The 20,572-nt window shown below is 52.4% G+C and overlaps 1 protein-coding gene across 1 annotated transcript; it reads right to left on the bottom strand.

The window, feature by feature from the left end:
* Positions 1 to 2,850: 2,850 nt before the first annotated feature.
* On the bottom strand, positions 2,851 to 19,093 carry CDX1 (caudal type homeobox 1). The gene is made up of 3 exons (XM_032477101.1): positions 18,575 to 19,093; positions 4,667 to 4,812; positions 2,851 to 3,951 (listed from the first exon to the last, which is right to left on the bottom strand). The coding sequence occupies exons 1-3, from the start codon at positions 19,017 to 19,019 to the stop codon at positions 3,733 to 3,735; spliced, it is 810 nt and encodes a 269-aa protein (XP_032332992.1). The 5' UTR covers positions 19,020 to 19,093; the 3' UTR covers positions 2,851 to 3,732.
* Positions 19,094 to 20,572: the final 1,479 nt, after the last annotated feature.

The raw sequence follows: 20,572 nt of genomic DNA, 5'->3' as shown, positions 1-20,572 counted from the left end.
TAAGGCAGTCTATTCTCTGAAGCCCCAGTTTTATGATCACATTACTGGCCATGAGTTTAGCTACCAAACATACTTGACAATTGCTGACCACTATCCCCTCTCTCCCATCCCAGAGGAGGTTTGGGTACCACTTGGCAAAATAATTACTTGAGAATCCAAACCCAGTAAATACTCAATCTATCTCCATTTCCCCCTTCCCTCCCCCTACCTTTTCTGTTTCTCCTGGTCTCACATCAAACCAGAAGTGAAATAGAGATGTGTCCTAATTTAAAGAAAATGTTAGATGAAAATGTACTTCCTTTTATTATATAGGGAGCTATTTTTAAATGTATATAAATAAACATTTTTAATTTGCTCAAACGTTCAGACTTTATCGCTGCAGAGCATGTGTTTTGTTACACCAGCAAGTGGTGACTGTGAAAAACGAGGTTCCAGACTGCGAGTCCATCTGATGTGATTCAGAGAAAGTGGTTCTGGAGCAGCCATGCTGGGACAGGGGTTGCCCTCCAAAGCCGCCCTGTCCTACACCTGCTCTGCTCCCAGGTTCTGCATCCCATGGGCTGGGCATCTCATCCACTCACAGCCAGGCTGCTTTCCTTGCTGGAGACTTCCTCTGTGAGGACGCTCCACTCCCAGCCTTCCCTTGAGCTGTGGCCCTCTCCACTCAGCCCACACCAATCTCTTGGCAATCAGTGGTGGGACTGGCTCCTCAAGTCTGAGGTTCTCAACGTGGTCTTAGGGGTCTATAGAAACATAGGGCGGATGTGCATATTTCTGATTGGCTAGAGACCATGACCAGGCCCGGGCCTTCCACAGCCAGGCCAGGCCAGATCTAACTTTTGCCTGGAGCCCTGGTCACCAGCACCAGTGCAGGACCTGTCACCCAGCAGAGGGGAAGCCTAGTATCACTATGTGCAAAGCTGAAGCAGCATTGGCCATCCCTGGTAGGAAAGCTGGAACACCTCTTGGCATTGGGTGGCTGCAGGGTCTGACAGGACATCAGGGGTCCCTTTCCTGAGCCATTATAGCACCCACCCTCTGGTGGGATTCTCTGCGTGACAGGGAAAGCACTACCTCACAAGGCAGCCAAGGCACTGCTTGGAAGCTGTCTTAGACAAAAGTTTCCTTTTCCATGGAGCTCAAACACCAAGTGACAGGTGATGGCCAACCCAACATGTGGGCCCCACCCAAACCCCTGACCGCCTATGTAGGTGGCAGCTGCAGCTCACCCAGCCTGCCAGGCCTGGCTACTGACCTCCTACTAGGCAGAGGTCTTCCTGTGGCTGGTGACAGTCTTGTTCTGCCTCAGATCTTCCCAGCCACCATCTGTCCTCAGCACTGGGGGTGGGGGTAGTTACAACATCAGTCAGGCCTGCCAGCATCTCACACTAGGATGCAGCAGCCTGTGAGCAGGTGGCTACAACACAGCCCTTACTGTGTGCTGGGCCCTGTGCTAAACACAATTCTGAGCCAGGTTAGAGTATTTCATTTCCACTTGACACATGGGGAAGCTGAGGCTCAGAGAAGTTAAGTAACTTGCCTGAAGTCTCACAGCTTGGAAGAAGTCAAGCTGGAGTCCAGGCCATGTGACAACAAATCTGCTACTGATCACTGAGTCACAGCTGAAACATGGCCCTCCAGCCCACAGCATCCCCACGCTCCAGAGTGCACAGTGTTCAGTGGGGGTTCTGGTAGGTGTAGGGGAATCCTGGGTAGTAAAGTATGGGGAATGCTGGATTAAAGAAAATTCAAAGGATTTCTTTGCCGTGGGATTTGTCAGAGCCTTTGATGTGCTAATGCAACACTGTGACTCTCCCACTAGGGTTGAATCTGTAGGACTTAGTTGACCAGATCCATTTCTTCTTGGTAAACAAGCTCCCCAGTTTTCCAGAGGGGGAAATGAAGCTCAGAGAGGGGAAGTAATTAACCCAGGGGCACATAGCAAATGTTTTTAAAAATCAGAAAACTATATTCATTCTCTGCCAGCCACCTTGCCCCCAACCCTCATCCTCTGCTCCTGGAACCCTGGTTCTTTTCCTGGATACCACCTGGTTCCCATGCCCACCATCCTCAGTGCAGCCATGATGTCTCCCAGGCCACCTACAGGAGGAGAAAGAAGTGCCTTTGCTCTTCAGGGGCTCGTGTAGGGACTGGATCCACCTTGTGCACTGCTGTCATGTGCTCCAGGAGCAAAGGGCAGGCAGGCAGGCTGCACACACTTTTTATGGTTGGGCCACCTCCCAGAACAGTAAACAGAGGGGCAGGCAGCTGGCACCAGAGCCCTCTAGGGAGTGAAAGCCCCCAGTAGCAGACTTCTGCCCACCTCTGGACAGGAGTTGAAAATAGCAGCTTTTCTCAGGAGATTTTAAAAATTATACTTTAAGTTCATAGTGCTTGTAATCTATTTTATCATTCCTCTTTCTTGACCTGACAGCAACCATTAGTCTTTCAGGCCTCAGTTCCAACATCTCCTCCTCCAGGAAGCCTTCCAGATTCTCCAGGATAAGCTGGGAGCTCACTCTGGACTCCCTGGGTGCTCTGCCCCCCTGATACCTAGAGCTCAGACTGGGAACTTCTGAGGGGCAAGGTCTGTGCATTCCCCGGGCCCAGCCATGCCTGGGACATGGAGTGCCCAGCAGATGTCATCTGTTTGAAGAAAAACCTGAGTTGAAAGTATTTGAAAAAGTCAAAAGACTGATAGATTGAAGCTGATGATTCTGCTTACAAAATGAACTTAAAATTTTACAGTCTCATAAACTCACTCTAACTGTGTCCTGTTTTGATCTTTCAAATGTATTTTAAAGGTGACCTTGTTAAAGGGCCTACAGAGACCAGAAGGGACTATGCAGTTGTTGAGAAGGGTAAGGATGATTTACACTTCTTTAACATTTTCTTTTCATGCTATGTATAATGATTTTTATACATTTTTAAAAAGAGGAAAAAAATTTATTCTTGAAGCTGCATCCAAGAGATTCCACTGTGTAACACTTGCCTAGCTGTGAGGTCTGCTTGGTCCAGAGAAAGTCCTTTGGGGGCTCCCTGGGGCCTGGGCCCTCAGGAACACCCTGGCGGGGTGGTAGAAACTTGGCAGAGTGGACTTTGCCCCCTGCCCCCCTTCCGGGGCCTCTCCCCAATCTGAAGGCCCCACTAAGAATGCTAGTGAGGGGACATGGCTCTGCCACCCAGAAGGGATGGTCATCAGAGCCTATTGCTCAGGTCCAGTCCTGCAGGCTGTGTGCTTTGCATCCCACCTGGGGAGGGTTCAGGGCATGTCATTATGGGGGCAGGTAAAGGTGAGGCTGCAGGAAAAGGCAGATGTGAGCTGACACCCTCCCCCCACTCAGGGCATGGTCTGCAAGCCTTCCATCTTCTTTCTCCAGGAGTCTAGTCCCTACAGCAGCCTCCCACCTTTGAGCCTATGGAGGAGGAGGTAGGGCCTGGTGATTTCTCTTGGCTCCTTCACTCAGCCCCCTGGGAATTGAGACCTCCCACCCCAGGCTCCCTATCCCCCCGAGGCCTAGAGCACCGCAGCTGGAAAAGGTCCTTATCCAACAAGCTCACTGCATGGATGGGCCCAGGGGATGCAGGGGCTGGGTGGGTGATTTGTCCAAGGGTACTCAGAAGGTCAGTGGCAAGGCTGGGACTCAGACCAGGCCTCCTGAGTCCCAACAGGAGCCACGTTCCCAGCACCTGAGTCCCCAAGGCCCCCAGCCTGCAAGGCTAGTTGGGGGGCTATGATAGATACTCCTCCTTGACAGGCATCGGGGAGGAGGTGCCCAGGAGGCCGGCAGAGCTGGGGCACAGGGCCCCCAGGGACGGCCCAGCTGGAGTGGGGGTGACATCATGGGCCGGCGGGGTTGGCTGTGGGGGCTGCTGCTGCTGCTGCTGCTGTTGCTTCTTCTTGTTCACTTTGCGCTCCTTTGCCCGCCGGTTTTGGAACCAGATCTTCACCTGTGGGATCAGAGGACAGAGATGGGGTAGGTGTTGCGGAGACCAAATGACAGAAGAAGAGGAAGAGCCAGGGGACAGTGAAGCTCTTATTTCCCGATGTGGCGTTTGGGGCCTCGCTCCTGCTCCAGCTACCCTGACTGGAATGGACTTTGAACCCATTCTCCCCCTCTAGAACTTGCTCTTCTACTCTTTTTTTCGGGGGGGGGGGTAATTAGTTTTTATTTATTTAATGGAGATACTGGGGATCGAACCCAGGACCTCATGCATGCTACGCATGCGCTCTACCACTGAGCTGTACCCTCCCCACCTCCCCTACTCTTAAGACAACTTTCTCTATAACCCTCTTCCTCCCGGTCTTCCAAAGCCATGTTCTGTCACCCCTCCTCCAGGAAGCCTTCCCTGTTCTCCCTGACTGTTCCCTCCTCTGGATTTAACCAGCGTTGATCAAAGCCTGCTGTAGCCTATAGCTAATCAGGTCCCCTATCCTCCTATTGGTGGTCAGGGATACTGGGTTTTATTGGCCAGGGCGGGGAGGCACGGGGTTGGGGGCTAGATGGGATTTGGCAGGAGCTCAGCTTCTGTTGTGTTGTGTGACCATGGCCAGGAGACTCAACCTCTCTGTTCTCCTCCCCTAACAGATCTCCACAATCTGCCTGGCAGTCTGGAGGCCAGACTCCCAGTACTGCTCTGTGGATGAGGTGAGGGACCTACACACCTGGCGTTCAGTAAGGCCCAGATTGGCGGCCAGCTCTGACTTCCGCCGGATGGTGATATACCGGCTATAGTGGAATTCCTTCTCAAGCTCCAGGCGCTGGTGGTCGGTGTAGACCACGCGGTATTTGTCCTTGGTCCGGGTCTTACCTGAGAAGCAGAGGAGCCAGGAGGAGCGGTGAATAGGGAGGGGAGCTTGCAAAAGGCCATAGCAGGGCACCCAGGAGGAAGAGTAGTCCAGGCCCCCCCAAGAAGGACCTTAAGTGAGCAACAAGCATTCCCTCAGGCTCACTTGGGGACTCCCAACCTGGGAGGCGAGCGCTGGCCTAAGGCTCAGAGAGGGGAAGCAACTTGCCCAGGGTTATACCCAGAAAGCCACTGGTGGAATTGGGGTGTCAGTCCAGGTCTCCTGACCCAGAGCCTTACTCTGATTTCCAGCCCCGCCAGCTTTCAGGCAACGATCCCCAGGTGCAGCTGTGCAACAGACCCTCAGGGAGCTTGCGAAAAACAGATTCCAGGGCGTCACTGCACATGTGAAGCAGAACGCTCTGGGGTGAAATCTGCATTTTTCATGAGCTCCCCAGGTGGTTCTGATTCAGTGGCCCTCAGACAACACACATGAGCATCAGAGACTTGGAGGAACACCTGGCAGGCAAGGGTAGACTGAGGCTAACGAGACGTCAGCTGCTCCTCTCTCCTGTGCACGAGGAGAGCAGGAAGGGCCGCCACAGGCAGAGGCGGGCAGGAAGCTTGCAGGAACTGTCCTGGGGTGGTGTATGCGCCTCAATTCCTGTCCGATCCTGGAGGTTGCTGGCCCCAAAATCAAACAAAAAAGGACTGGGGCTGCTGGTGGTTCCCCAGGACTTGTCAGTTTCCTCAAAAGGCCTTGGTTCTAGACACCAAGCCATGAGTTGGAGCTGCTCCAGGAGCTGGGGGCTGGTCTGCCTGGGGCCATCCACACACCAGCCTGTGCCCAGGCATAGAACAGGAGTACTTTGCTCAGCCCACAAATATTTACTGAGCTCCTGCTGTGGGCCAAGCACAGTGAGAAAAAAAAATCTGCCCTTGGAGGGAGATGGGCAAAAATGAATATAGAAATTATTTGCTACATTAATTGATGATAAATATTTCAGAGAAAGGGAAGGAGGACTGGGAATTTAGGGAGGAGAGAGGTTGTGATTTTAAATAGAGTGATCCATGATGCTCTTACCTTGAAGTGGTATTTAAGCAAAGATTTAAAGGAGGTGAGGGATAGGGCCATGCAGCTGTCTGGAAAAGAGGTCTGCAGGTGGAGGGAATATCAGGTGCAAGGGCCCTGTGGTAGGAATGTATGCCTGCTCTAAGGAGGCTGGTGCCTGGGGTGGGGGAGGGGGCTGGTGGGTACAGTGAGCAAGGGGAGGGGGCAGGTCATGCAGGGCCTCCGGGCCATGTTAAGAGGTCTGAGTTTTACTCTGCCTGGGATAGGAGCCATGAGGTCTGATGTCAGTTTTAGGATTGTTCTAGCTACTGCATGGGGAACAGACTGGCGAGAAGAAGGAAAAGCAGGGAGACCTGCCATAACCCAGGAGAGAGAAGGCGGTGGCTTGGCTTCCACACAGGGCTCAGCCTGGGGCCAGGAACTAGATTTGAGGACCGACTGGGGTTAATATCAGAATCGCTTTCGGGCTGGGATCAGAGGTTTGTCTGGAGAGAATATTAAGAGTCATGCTTGGCTTGCGCTAGTGTGGGGGCCTTACTAAACACCAGTTTCCTTTGGTAAGAAGCCGAGCACGTGGCTATAAACAGGAGGCACGCGCAGGCACTTTTAGACCCACCCATGTGTCCCACCAGGGCGTGGCAGGTCTGAGTAACCATGAACCCCATCCCACTTCACCCCCACAACAGCCTGACCTTCACTCTCCTAGTCCCAGCTCTGGCCCTGCTGGTCCTTCAGCACCCCTGTGCTAACTACCCCCACCCCTAACTATGTTCCAGCCCACGCAGCTTGGCAGGACCGCCACTGGGCTCCCCAGGAGCCAAATGGTTTGTGGAGAACAGGAGACAGCAGATGTTCCTGGGCTGTTTTCCTGCCAGAGCAGCAGAACCACACTGGACTCTTCCACATCCACTGACCTCAGCCCATTGCCCGACATAGCACAGGACAGCCTCGGCCCTCAGCCAGGCCTAGCCCAGGAGAGAGACAAGGGAGTGGCTGCTAAGGCCTTGGCTCCAGATGGGGCCCCTCCTTGACCTAGAAAATTCAACGCCTGCTCAAAAACAGTTCTGCTTAATGTCACCACCACTGGAACCCAGCAGAGCTCTGAACCCGTAGCCCCACTGGGTTCACTAGGCTAAAGCCAGAAGGGGTCATAGGAGTTTAGTCTCCTCCAACTTTTATAGATGAAGAGACCGAGGGTCAGGATGGTTATACGGCAGCCAGAGATCCAAAGAGTGGCCTTGTGAGTCCTTCTAGTCCAACCTCCCTGTGCAGCCAGGGTCAGTGAAGCCCCAGGCAGGCTTGAACTTGCCCAAGGCCATGTCACTGGGCCTAGAGCGCTCGCTCCTGCTCTAGTGCACAGCTCCTCACGCCACCAGATTTAGGGTCCACAGAGCCTGCTATGAGGTTCTAGGCACTGGCAGCAGATGCTCAAACAGCAGACCACTCATCTACTTGTATTTCTTGGAAGGGTCCGGACCATGGTGAGGGCAGGTCCCTGAGAGCCCTGGGCTGGGGCTGGATGGCCCAAGGTCAAAAATGCCCAGAAGATCACAGCCTGAAGTAGGGGGATGAGACTCCCTGCCCACCCAAACTTCAGCCTGAGAGATTTTAAACAGAGATAACAAAGACACCCTCAGGCATCCAGCACTCACTCCCACCCTTTCTGGTGAGTAAGTGAGGGTCCATCACACCCATTTCATAGATGGGGAAAATTGAGGCTCAGAAAGGGGCACTTGCTGAGAGCCATCCTGCCTGGTATTGGTATAAACCCAGGCTCACGTGTTTCCTGACCGCCAGCCCAGGGTCCTCCCCTTCAACATTGGTGGCCAGTGGAGCAGGGGGAACTAGACAGGAGATGAGGCTCTAGCTCCTTTCTGTTCTAGCAAGGCTACCAGTGAAGGCCCAGCCCACAGGCCCTGTCACCCCACCTCTGGGCCCAGGAGAGGGGCTGGTGGGCTCAGGAACCCACTGGACAACTTCTATCTGGTGGAGCTGCTCAAAGCATAGTTTTATTGCTAAGAAAATGGCTCTGACAGAGAACCAAATGTTTGACATCGCACTGTGTGGTCCAGGAACCAGGGAGTCCCATCTGCTGTCTGGGGAGTGATAACTGAAACATGCTCCTTGGAGTCCAGCTTGGTGATCTCAGCCTCACTTAACATGCACATGCCCTTTGACCCATTAATCCCACTTGCGGGGACTGATCCCACAGAGAAATGACCAAAGCGCTAACTCTTCCAAATAGCACAAAATTAAGGACGATGCACATGCCTATGAGTCGAGACTGGTTAATTAGATAAGAGATGGTACATCCAGACAGGAGCATTATGCAGTCATTAAAAAGAAATTATAAAGCTCCAATATGTGCCAATATGGAGCAATTTCTAAAAATCTATTGTTTAAAAATGCAAGACAGAATGTTGTGAATATTAATGTTACTATTTTTGGATAAAAATAAAATACACACACACTCAAACACGTTTGCACACCCAGAGAGTTCTTTCTGAAAGAATATACAATAAGCCAATAATAGAGGCTGCCTGGAGAGGGGACTGGAGGCTGGAGAGCCACAGGTCGGAGGGAGTCTTTGGGATGTTTAAATTTTTACCATGTACAGATTTGAATCTGTATTTTTAATGACAGTCGGGAGCCTGGGCTCCAGTCCCAGCTCTGGGCCAGAACTCCCCACTGCCCCGAGCAACTCCCTTTCCTTCCTGTGAACACCTGTGCCAGTCTGCGAGCCCAGGAGGGAGGAGGCAGGGAGGTGCGTGACAGCGGTGGGGCGGGGAGAGGGCCTGGGATGAATGATTTACAGGCCCCTGGGACACTGGGACTAAGCGGGAAGTCCGGGCTCCTGTAACAGGTGTCTGATGGGGGCCAGGCCGCTCCCAGCCTCCTAATGAATAACGCTCTGGGCCGGATGCCAGTGCAAGTGGGTGGGAGGGAGGGTCGGAGCCCTCCCCCCTCCCCAGATCTTCAGGGGTGAGCATGGCGGGAGAAGAGCCTTGAATAACTCTCCCAATGAGAGGCTTTCTCTCTGCTCTGGTTTTGGGATGTGAGGAAAGGCTCATCCATATGCATCAGGCAGTGATGGAGGTAGCAAACTCCCCATCCCCTAAAGAGGACTTTGGAAGCTCCTGGCTAATGGTTCCAAATGCATGACCAGGAGCCTCAGAGTTGCCTAAGGAGCTTCTAAAAAGCACAGATTCTGGCCCAGAAATTCAGACTCAGTGGGGTTGAAGTGGGGCCCTGAAATTTGATACTCCAGGTGACCCTGACATATGGTTGTTTGGGCAAGCAGACCTCCAGGGCTGTGCTGTGTAGCTTCTCACTGGTTGGGTGACCTAGGACAGTCACCTCACCATTCTGAGTCTCATTTTCTGTGTCTATAAAATGGGGATAATTATTATTCCAATAATGGCCAATATGTCCATGTGTCAGGCACTTTGCATACATCTCTCAGCAGCCTCTGAAGCTATGCAACTGTTATCCCTATTTTACAGATGAGAAAACTGAGGTCCACACATCTGGCAGGTGGGATTTAAACTCAGGTCTCTCTAGCCTCAGAAATAGCACCAGAACTTATCATCCAGTGTAAGGTCTCCCATAATTATCTCCACACCTTGGGTGTACAGGAGGTCACTTGAGATGGATGGATGGATGATGTGTGGCACAGTACCTGCCACATAGGGATGCAGGGAAGGGTAGATCTTACTCATTTCCAATAGTAGTGGGATAACCATATGGCAGGGATGCTGGAAAATGGATCTGAGCAATGGGTTGTGTTTTGAACGAAACTGTTTATTTATAAGGTCCCTTCCAACTTGGAAACATGAAGCTCCCAATGTTTGTTGATTCTCTGATTATGTTTGTTATTATTGCTGAAAGAATTCTAAGACTGATTTCCCTGTCTGAGAGTTTAGAAACCGGGCCCGCCCAGCTGGAGGATAGCGGGCAGGAGCCTGCTGGTCTGCAGTGGGGCCTCCCCATCCAACTGGGCCAGGCAAGGACAGAGTTTAGCCTCTGCCCCCAGGGCGGGGCAAGTGGCTCCAGGAAAATCAAGTGGCCTCTGGGTCAGCACTTCCTTTGTCCTCTTCCTGCTGGGTTTGTGGCCCTGGGGGATGAGACTGCCAGCTCTGGCTCTCAGGGTCTGAGACATAAGTCCATGACCCCTCTTTGTGTGGTCCAGCCTCACTGGCTGTACACAAAATTCCCCTCCCACCCCAACTCACACACACACACACACACACACACACACAGATGCATACATGCATGCATGGATGCTTATTAAAAATACAGATTCCCAGACTCCCAGACCTACTGCGTCCTAGTCTCCCTGCCATCTTCAACAAGCCCACCAGAGGGGATTCTGAACCACCAGCTGGAGTCAGTAGGTCCTGGTCCCAGTTCAGTACCATCTGTGTGGCCTTAAATAAGTCTCTTCTCCTCTCTGGGCCCCAGATTCTCCTGTGCATCAGAGCAGGGTTGGGCGGGTGGGCATAGCTCAGTGGTAGTGCACATGCTTAGCAGGCACAATGTTCTGGGTTCAATCCTCAGTACCTCCATTTAAAAAAATTTGTCTTTAAACATAAATAAAGAGGATTGAGTGTCAGCTCCTAGGGCCCCGTAGATTCGGAACTTCTGTGCAGCTCTGAGCCTCCCTTAAGGACCTGGGCCCAGGTCTGCATCCTTCGCTGAAGGATTTGACAAATGACTAAACTTCTTTGGGCTTTCCTCTCACCCTGGGGAGCAAAATGGATGTGAAAGCAGTCTGCAAAGGACAAAGAGCTATGGAGGCAACAAGGAGAACTGAGCTATTTGCAGAAGTGGATGTTGGAGGGATCCCTCAGGAGAGGGAGGAATGCCGCCTGATAGGGAGTTGCAGGGCAAAGAACACACCGGCCTGGGAGTGGGAGGTCTGGCTGGGCCACCAGCTGGACATGTGATGTTTAGCTTGGACCTGTTTCCCCATCTGTACCACCAGTGGGTGGGACTTCTGCTGCAGCAGCCCTGATTCACCCAATTCGATGATGGACTGACCAATGTCCTCCCTGGGCTGTGAGGCTCTCTATTGGGTCCATGACTGGTCCTTGTTCCAGCTGGTTTGCCTGTTCCAGACTGCTCTAACACATTTCCTCATTCAACCCTGCTCATCCCTGGAGCAGGGGTGAGGCTGGCAGGGAGTGGGGGTGAGGTGAAGGGAGGATGGCCAGGCCAGCCATACTCAGGAGTCCTGTAGCTTTAGGAAGGCTTCACCCCACTGTCACCCTCCCTCCTAGTCACAGAGCTCAGTCAGCACCACACCCTCTGCCTCCCAGGCCACCTTTGCATCTTCCTCTCCCCTATCTTCTTCAAGGAGGTCCACGATCTGACTTGACTATGGGAGGCAGTGAAGAGGATAGGAACGTCAGAGTCACATAGGCCCAATGGTTCCAACCCAGCCTGGCCACGTGCCAGCAGCGTGAACTCAGGGAAGTCACTGAACCTCTCTGAATCCCAGTTTATTCATCCTTGAAATGGGGACATGAATGCCTCCTTTAGACACGGTGGCTGTGGAGATTAGATGTGATCATCTAGTTAACAAGGTAATTATTAATAAAAGCTAACTGTGACAAAGATGTGATGATGATGAAGAAGATGATGACGATGACTGCAGAGACAAAAGAGGCAGGAAAGAGTCCTTGCTGGAGTGTAAGGAGCCCGTCTGGAATGGATTGCCATTCTAGGAACTCTTGAGAGAGATTTTCCTGCACTGTCCCATATGACAGCTACTAGCCACATGTGGCTATTTAAATTAAAATTAATTACATAGAATTAAAAATTCAGTTCTTTAGTCACACTAGCCATATATTAAGTGCTCAATAGACACATGTCACTAGTGGCCAGCACACTGGACAGCACAGACATAGAGCCATCATCACAGAAAGTTCTATTGGATAACACAGCTAGACCAGACTCCCAGATGCCCACACGTGCAGTGCACACCTAACCAGACTGCTTGGACTACCTGTATAGCAGCCTATTCTTGCATCCATCACCCATGTATATCCTTCCTAGGATTTTCCGCAAGGAGCACCAGAAATAAGGGGCCTAGAACAGCCCTTCTAAGTGTTGGAAGCAGCATCTGCATCCCTTCAAGTCTTCTTCTGGGCTGAACACCTGCGTCCTCTCAGCTGTTTCCCGGTGGTGTTTCTAGGCCTCTGCCCTCCCCTGGCCGTCCTCCTCTGGTCTGGAGCTGAAGTCCTTGCAAACCATCTGCAGGCATGGGTCTTGAAGAGTCACATATGGGGTGGAGGTGTAGGAAGAGGCTCTGGACTCTAGCCTTTTTCTAGCTCGCTGCGGGACCTTGACACATCCCCTCCCCTCAGTGCCTGGCTCTCTGTACGCTCTATGAGGGTAGGGACCATTCCTTCTTGCTCATCCTGTCCCACAGCAGTGCCTGACACACAGGGTGAGCCCACGATGAGTCCTTGTTGAATGTAACACAGATCTATAGCTTCCTGGTCTTCCTCATCACAGTAAATAGCCCCCATTCTCCAGCCACTCATGCCAAAAGCCTAGGTGGTGCAACCCCCACCCCCCACATCCAATCCATCAGCTGATTGGCTCAACCTCCAAAGGACAGCCTTCCATCTAGCTCCACTGCTCCCACAGCCTTAGTCAAAACCACTAATCTAATGGAGAAATGTGTTGTTCTGGGGTCAAAAATACCTGCATTTGAAAAAATACTAAGCACTCAATAGATGCCAGTTCATACCACTACTGCGGGAGGTGCTCCGTACTTACATGTTAAAACAGTTCATTCCCCCTTACATGGGTGGGTGGGGGCAGACGAAAAACAAAAAATTACTAACTGTGATTAGTGTGAAGGAAAGCAGTCATGGAGCTGAGAGCTAGACTGAGTGATCAGGGTGGAGTGGGGAGCCTACTTTATTTAGCTTGGGGGAGGTCTCCAGGAGGAGGCTACATTTAAGCCAAGATCTGAAGGTTGAGAAGGAAGTTTCCATGTCACCAATTGGGAAGAATATTCCAGGAAGAGTGAACAACATGTGCAAAGGTCCTAAGGCAGAGAGGAGCAGCAGAGTACTGGCCCCCTGATGGACCCTGCCTGCCTTGTTCTGTCCGGAATCCCCAGCACCTAATAGCATGTTTGGCATAGAAATGAGACTCAGAAACTGTTATCGCCTGTCTGCCTGTATGAATGAATGGATGAGAGAGGCACGTGATGCAGCTGGAGAGGCTAGCAGAGCTTTGAGCCCTGGGGTGAGGCCTTTGGATTGGACTTTTAGAGCAATGGGAAGTGATCAGAGGGGGATGAGCCTGGAGTGTCAGCCTCAGCTTTCACTAAGGTCTGCTCCCTCTCACTGCTGATGCCAGGGGATCTATGTGGGGCACCCCTACAAGCTTGATGGGCGATTATGGCATGGGGTGGGGGGCTTAGCACGTTACCGTGGTGATGGATCTGACTCTAGATGTAAATGTTTCCAGATCCCAGAAGCTCCAGGACAGGAACTTGAGAGGCCATCCCATTAAGATAACTTCCCACTGACAAGCCAGCCTTGCTGCTAACAAAGCTGTTCTGGACCTTCAGAACAACTCCCCAAGCTCTCAACAGCAATATCTGCCAAAGTGGGGGGAAAAACACCCAACCAAAAAAAGCCTTCTGCCACCTTCTAACTGGGTCATTCCCCCCTTCCCAGCTGCATCTGAGAGATGAGGTGTCAGATGGAGCTTCTGCCTTGAGAACCAGCTTTAAACAGCCTGGCCCCTGCTGTGCGCTTCCCCCCCCACCCCGCCCCCAGCCTCTTATGGCTCATCTCTGACTGGCCTCCTTTTCCCCACCTGGGCTGGAATGTACATGGGAGGGGGCCGGGCTCCCACTCTGAGTGTGTTGTTTTATTTGATAGACGCTCATTAGCCTATAGGGTCTGGATTTGAACCCTGTGCTGCCACCTCCCAGCTATGTGACCTTGGGCAAAACGTGTTACCCTCTCCGAGTCTCATAAAAAAAAAAAAATGAAGCAAATAATAGAACCTCACACTTCTTAGGGTTGTTATGAGACTTAAGTGAGATCACCATGCAAAGTCCTTGGCACAGTGCCTAGCTCGTGGTAAAGACTCAGTTGATGCCAGAGTTATTAGCTGTATCATGAGCTCCTACTATGTGTAAGGCATGGTGAGAAGGATGGGACCGATTAGGACTGGTCCTTCAGGAGATAACAGACAGTAGATGGCAGGGCTAAACAAGACAGTCAGTGATAAGTGTTGTTAATTGTTATTTTAAGGGGGAAGGTAATTAGGTTTATTTATTTACCTTTAGTTTTAAAAAAAAAAATGGTGATAGTGGGGATTGAACCTAGGACCTTGTGGATGCTTAGCACGTACTCTACCACTGCACTATACCCTCCCCCTAGTGATAAGTGTTGTTAAAACAAGGGCCTGATACAGTGCTTGGAGGGGAGGGAACCAAGGAGGGCTTCCTAGAGGAGCTGTCCTTGGAGAAGAAGCAGTATTTGGTAAAGCTGTAGGAGAGGGAAGGGAGGGCAGTTCAGGCTGAGGGAACCAGTCTAGAGAGGCAGGAATTGTGAGGTGTGTGCACCTGCTAAAGACTGGCAGAGATGGACGCAGGCATCAATGCACTGAGTATCTACTATATGCCAGTCTCAGGACTGGGCTTTACAGGCCCCATTGCTTTGAGGTGTAATCCTGTTACTGTCTTAAAGTTACAGTGGAAGAAGTTGAGGCTCAGAGAAATGATCCCAATTAACTTGCCTGAAGCTAATGCAGCGTCTTACAGAAACATAGTTCCAGGTCTGAGGCTCCCGAGTCAGACTCTTAACTGTCCCAGGTAAGCATCTCCGTATCTAAGCAAACTAATGGGAGAGTGGTTTCAAGAGTGGGCTGGGGCCAGTTCTCAAGAGGGCTCTGAAATGGGGCTGGATTTTACGGCAATGAAATGGCATAAAATGAAATTGTAATTCCATGGCAGTGGGGAGCCATGGAATACTCTTGAGCAGGGGATGTGCTTTGAGAGTATAAATTCGGTAATGGTTTAGAGGACAGCTAGGGCATCAAAGAGAGGCTGAAGGCGAGAGGCCAGGTTGGTGGCCTGTGGCAATGGGCCAAGAGAAAGGGTCTGGGATGTAGTGGGGAGAGGAGGGTTCAGGATCTCATCATCTAAGTGAGCATCTCCCCACTTGTACGAGACCTCAGCTATCCCAGTGAGCCATTAACCTGTGAGATACTATTTATTCATAAGGAATTGGAGGCTGCAACTTTGACAGAAGGGTGATTTATAACCTTCCTAAGGTGAACACTAATAATTACAAATGCAAAGGGTGAAGACAAAAAAAAAGAAAAAAATAGAACCTCTTGTAGTCATTTCCTATCCTGGCCTCAATGAAGTGATAGTAATCACTCAGAACTGGTTAATATTTTGTTTATGGACAACATAACAGCCTCTCCTGCACCTTCCTGCATTTTCACTGCCCCCTCCTTAGATAAAGCTTAGCCCCAGATATACCCATTCCCCAGGTGAGCATGGAGCATCGTCCCAGTAGGGAGGAGGGGGCAAGCAGGCTTCCACCACTAGCATGAGCTGTTCAGCCAGACAGTTGTGGGTCCCATCTCCAAGTCGAGATTTCATCTCTCCCCTTTTCTCCCAGAGTTGTCTTACTGTCCATCACACTTGCGCTGTTCATTCATTCAACAAAATGTATTGAGCACCTACTAAATGCCACACACTGAGCCAGGTGCCTGTGCTGTAGTCATGGGTCAAATAGACATGGTTCTGGACTTCATGGGAGTTTACCTTGGTGGGTAGGGAACAGACAACATGCACAGAAATAAGTAAGTGAGTAAACTGAAATTGGGGTTAGTGCTCTGAAGGAAACATGGCAAAGATTATTGATGGGTATAGGGAGAGCCTACTTTGGAAAATCATGGAGGACCTCTCTGAGGAGGTGGCCACTAAGCTAAGACCTGGAGGGTGAGAAGGAACCTGCAAAGAGTCTGGGGAAGGAGTTTTCTGGAAAGAGGGAACAGCATATGCACAAGGCCTGCAGTAGCACATGTAGCTTGCAGATCTCAGAAAGGAGGGTAGATTTTGTCTTAAATATAAGGGGAAATGACTGGAAAATTTTAAACTGACTCATCCAAAATATATCCCCGTCCAGCCTCCATTTGTATGAAACTAGAACATTCCTTACCATCTCCAGGCTTCAGTTTCCCATCTGTATGTCTGGTCTCTGTCTGTCTAGGTCAGATATTCTAGAATGCTGGAAGCACAGAAAGGGGGAAAAGGGGACTGGCCAGGAAGGGTACATTAAGACAGGGTGACCAGCAACATTTGGGGGGATGGCACACACTGACCTTCCCTCTGCTGTCCCAGACAACAGCATCATCCAAGCAACACCCTTGGAGACCTTGTACCTTCATTACCCAGGAGAAACTGAGGCCCAAGAGGGAAGGGGCTTGGCCTCTCTCTCAGGGAGGGTCTATAACCCTACCCCAATTCTGCCCCCACGTCAGGAGCACTAGTCAGAGTCAGATGCCCATCGAGCAGATAGGCAGCAGCTTCTAGCTTTGAGAGGGCCAAGGCTCCCATGTCCTTGGCAGAATGGCTCTCAACTGGCTCCTGGGGCAGCCACTTTCTTTAGGGGAGCCCCCAAACCTCCCTCAGCCCTTCCTTCTACTTTCTGGGAATAAGGGTGGCAGAGTCACTCCTAGGTCTTCTATCTGCCCAGGGACAACAGTTTCTAGAGGACTTCCGAGTACAGAGCTGAGCTGGATTCAGCAGCTCCTGTGCTCAAGAGAGAACATGTGATTTGCTTGACGTAGCCTGGAAGCTCCCCAGGGTTCCCGACAGTCCTCCTACCCCCACTGGCCCACTCTCTCCCCCTCGCACAGTGATGGCCTCTCTCCAAGTCCCCGCCCCTGGGGAACCTCCCCATCCATCTCTAAAGTCGCCTGATCAGCAGGAAGTAACAACTGGAATAAAGGAGCAGGAAAAGTGAGCTTCCTTCTCCAGGGGACAGATACAGAGCTGCAGGACCCGGAGGGTCAGCAGCCCCAGACACTTGCTCTCATGTAATCTAATGCAAAGTTCTCAACCTGGATAAAGCTTCTGGGGGCCACTAGATCCCCTGAAATTGTCTGCCCAATTAGGCAGTGCTTTTTTTCTAGGGAGAAGACTTGTACTTCACAGCATATTTTTCAAAAGGTCCTTTTGTAACTCAAACAAAGGCACAGACCCTTCCTTCCCATGCCACAGATGGTAAAACTGAGACCCAGAAAAGATGACTGAATTAAGAGCTGTTCAGAGGACTAGAGCACAGGCTTGGTGAGTCAGCCTGGGTTCAAATCCTAGCCCCGCCATTTGCTGGTTATGCAAGTATAACTCTCCTTCTGCAAGTATTTAACCTCTCTATGCCATCATTTCTTCATCTTGAAAATGGGAGTGATAATGGTACCTATGATAAAGATACAAGAATTGAAAGATCTTAAGTCAATGCCTGCTCCGTTACGTTAGTAAGTGTTCCATACACGTTAGCTGCCACAGAATCAAGTGGCAGAGCTGGAGCATAAACCCCAGTCCTCTGAGGCCTGTGGAGGCAGATCTGGGATTCTGTGTCCTTGGGACTCCCAAGAAGATGGTACACTTACAGCCAGACCTGTAGGTACTGACCAACCCCCCGCCCCAAGCATCTGCTGGCATGTGTGGGGACTTTGCGGGGAAGAGAGAGAGGAGGTGGGGGAAGTCCCAGGCTCACTCCCAGCTGGGGGAAGGGGAGGAGGGGCTGGACATCAAAGAGTGGGCAGGCCAACTTCCCGCCCCTAAGGCCAGGTGGCCTTTGTCAGGACAGGCCGGACACCGTCGGGACAATGGAGTATCATGTTCACTTTCCGGCCGACAGGAGTCACTGCCGAGCCAAGGCCCAGCCTGTTACATGACAAAGGGGGGACCTATAAAGGAGGTCAGGCTGCCCCTCATTAAAGCGGAGCCTTTGTCCTGCCCCCTCCCCTGCCTTTGAAGAGGGTGGATCCAAGAGGCCTGCCTGGGGGCAGGAGGTTCACAGGTTCAGGAGCCAAACAGTAGCCACCTTCCCAACTGCTCCTGCTTTCCCCTCCCCCAGGGTCAAGAGTTCAGGGAGGGCCCTGAGATGGTAAGGTAGGGACCCTCCACCACCACCACCAATCTAAGCAATGAGGGTCGTAGGATATGACTCACCAGTGTCTTCAATGTATGGGTGGGGGACTGACACCTGGAAAAGGAAGTGACCTGCGGGTGTTCACACAATCGGTTCATGTCCTGTCTGGGGCGAGTTTGCAGCCCCGGCTTGGGGCTGGGATAGGGGTGCAAAGAAACAGATGATGACCAGTGTGGCTAAAAGTTTACCCTGGGATAGAGGTCTGGGGACCTGCGTCTAGTTCCGGCCTTGCCACGCAACCACAAGGCGTTTTTCTTCACTCTGGGGTCTCAGTTTCCCGATCTTTGCAGCGAGACAGGTTGTGCTCGCTAAGGCTCCTGCAGGCTGGGATAAGGGGAGAACTGAGAGAACAACCGCCTGGGAGAGAGTTGGGGGGGGGGGCACACGCAGGAACCCAAGCAGGGCCGGGCAGAGGTCAGACAGGGGGCGGCCAGGGCCTCGCCTTAGCACCTGCCGGCGCCCAGGGGAACCGTTCTGAGGCGCAGGGCGAGGGAGGGATCCTTACCGCTGCCACCGCCACCTCCGGCCGCCACGCTGCGCCGCATCCACTCGAAGGGCGTCCGCCTTTGCGCTCCAGGCGAGGACGGTGCGCCTGGGCCACCGAGGGGCTGCGCCAGGAGACCTGGGCCGGGCCCAGGGGGCGCGGGCACCGCGCTAAAGTCCGGAGGGGGTCCGAATGCCAGCGGGGCCGGGCTGGCGGCGGGGGCCGCGGGGCCTGGGCCATAGGCGGCGGCCCAGTCGTCCTTGGGCGCAGGGAAGGGCGCACTCCAGGCCGCAGGGGGCACGGGGCCCGGCTCCACGTGAGAGTAGCCGGTGAAGTCGGGGTACTGCGGGGGCCCAGGGGGCGGGGGCGGGGGCCCGTAGGCTTGAGGGCCCAGGCCGAGACTGGCGGGTCTGCCGGGGCCGGGGTACACGGGGGAATCCTTGTCCAGCACATAGCCCACGTACATGGTGGCCGCGGGGCCCCCCGCGCATGCTGGGCCTCGGAGCCGCCGCCGCCGCCGCCGGCCGCCCCGACGAGCAACTGCTCACCTGAACTCCCGGCCCTGACACTGCGTGCGCCCCACCCAGGCCTTTTATAGCTCCAGGCGCCCGCGGCCCCAGCCGAGGCGGGTTTGCATTTCAAAGAGGGGGGAGCCTCCAGGCTGCGAATCAAAGGGGGAAACCCGTCGGGGGCGGGGGGTTCAAAAGGAGACAAATTGCCGCCCCAAGCGGGAGGTGGACTGGCAGGGGCCGGAGTGGGTGGGGGCTCAGAGGGCGCGTCCCGGACGAGCGTCGAGGCTTCGCTACGTGGCTAGTTGTGGGAGTCTCCTGTGGAGCCCCGGGCGCAGAGGCCCGAACCCCTCGTCCTCCCCGTGGCCGCGTGGACCGCCCCGCAACCCTATTGTACAGGTGGAGAAAAGGGATCTGAGGAGTGGGGGCACCCCAGGCCAGCATCACACAGCCGCACCAGACCTGTGACACAGTCTGCAGTAACGAGTTAGAGGCGAAGGAGGTGGGGGAACGCTGACTTCAAACAGGGTCCCGTCTGTAAGGTAGCGGGTTCTTACTCTTTTGGGGGGAGGAGGGGTCACGACCCCTCTGAGTCTCCGATGAAAGCTGTGGATCTTTTTCTCCCGGGGGAAAATGCACATATGCACATACAGTTGGGGACTTCACCTGAGTTGGCTCTCTAGAGAAAGTTCTTAGAGAGGTGGAATAGGGACATTCTTTTAGAGACATTCTAGGAAACTTTTCACAATTCTCTTGACAACCCCCCAGCCCCCACTCCCCACCCTGCCTTTATTTTAATGAAAAGTTTCAAACATACACAGAAGTAGAATTGTAGAGTGAATCAAGATATTGCCACACTTATTTAACTGACCTCCTCTCCCTTTTTTTGCTAAGATATTTTAAAACAACTGTCAAACATCATGTCATTTTACCCCTACATACCTCAGCGGGCATCTCTAAAACACATGGACATTTCCTTATGTAATATGCCATTATCACATATTAACACAAATTCTTGGGTATTATCTAATGCCCAGTTCATATTCAAAGTGTTTCAGTTGATTCAAAAATGCCCTTTTAATAGTTGGTTTATCCTAAAGCCCTGATCCATTTATTATAGCTGGAGCCCTCTTGGATTTTAAATCCACCCAACCCTGCCCAATGAAAAACTGCCAAACATTTTGCAGCTACCCAAAAGGGGGCGGTGAGGTGGGGGGTAAGCAATTGAGGAGCCATCAGTGAACTGGGAGTGGGGAGCAGAGCTGGGGGATTTGGGGAAGGAGTCACGAAGGACAGGGCTCTGGTCAGGAATCCTGTGGGAGGTGGGTTCCCTCCCCGCAGGAGTTCAGTGCTAAGGAGCTGCACAGAACCCCACTATGGGGTTTGATTCACCAGCATTTCCTAGGGGCCCCTAAATGTGCAGGGACATGTGGTCCCTAGAAGGTGAACAGAATCAGGGTCTTATCTATTCAGCTTGTCCCTCCCTTGGATCACCACCTCAGCCAAGGCA

This window comes from Camelus ferus, chromosome 3 (assembly GCF_009834535.1).
Source record: "Camelus ferus isolate YT-003-E chromosome 3, BCGSAC_Cfer_1.0, whole genome shotgun sequence".
NCBI classification, from domain to species: domain Eukaryota; kingdom Metazoa; phylum Chordata; class Mammalia; order Artiodactyla; family Camelidae; genus Camelus; species Camelus ferus.
The sequence above is the reverse complement of the archived record's forward strand: the minus strand, read 5'-3'. Positions and strand labels throughout refer to the sequence as shown.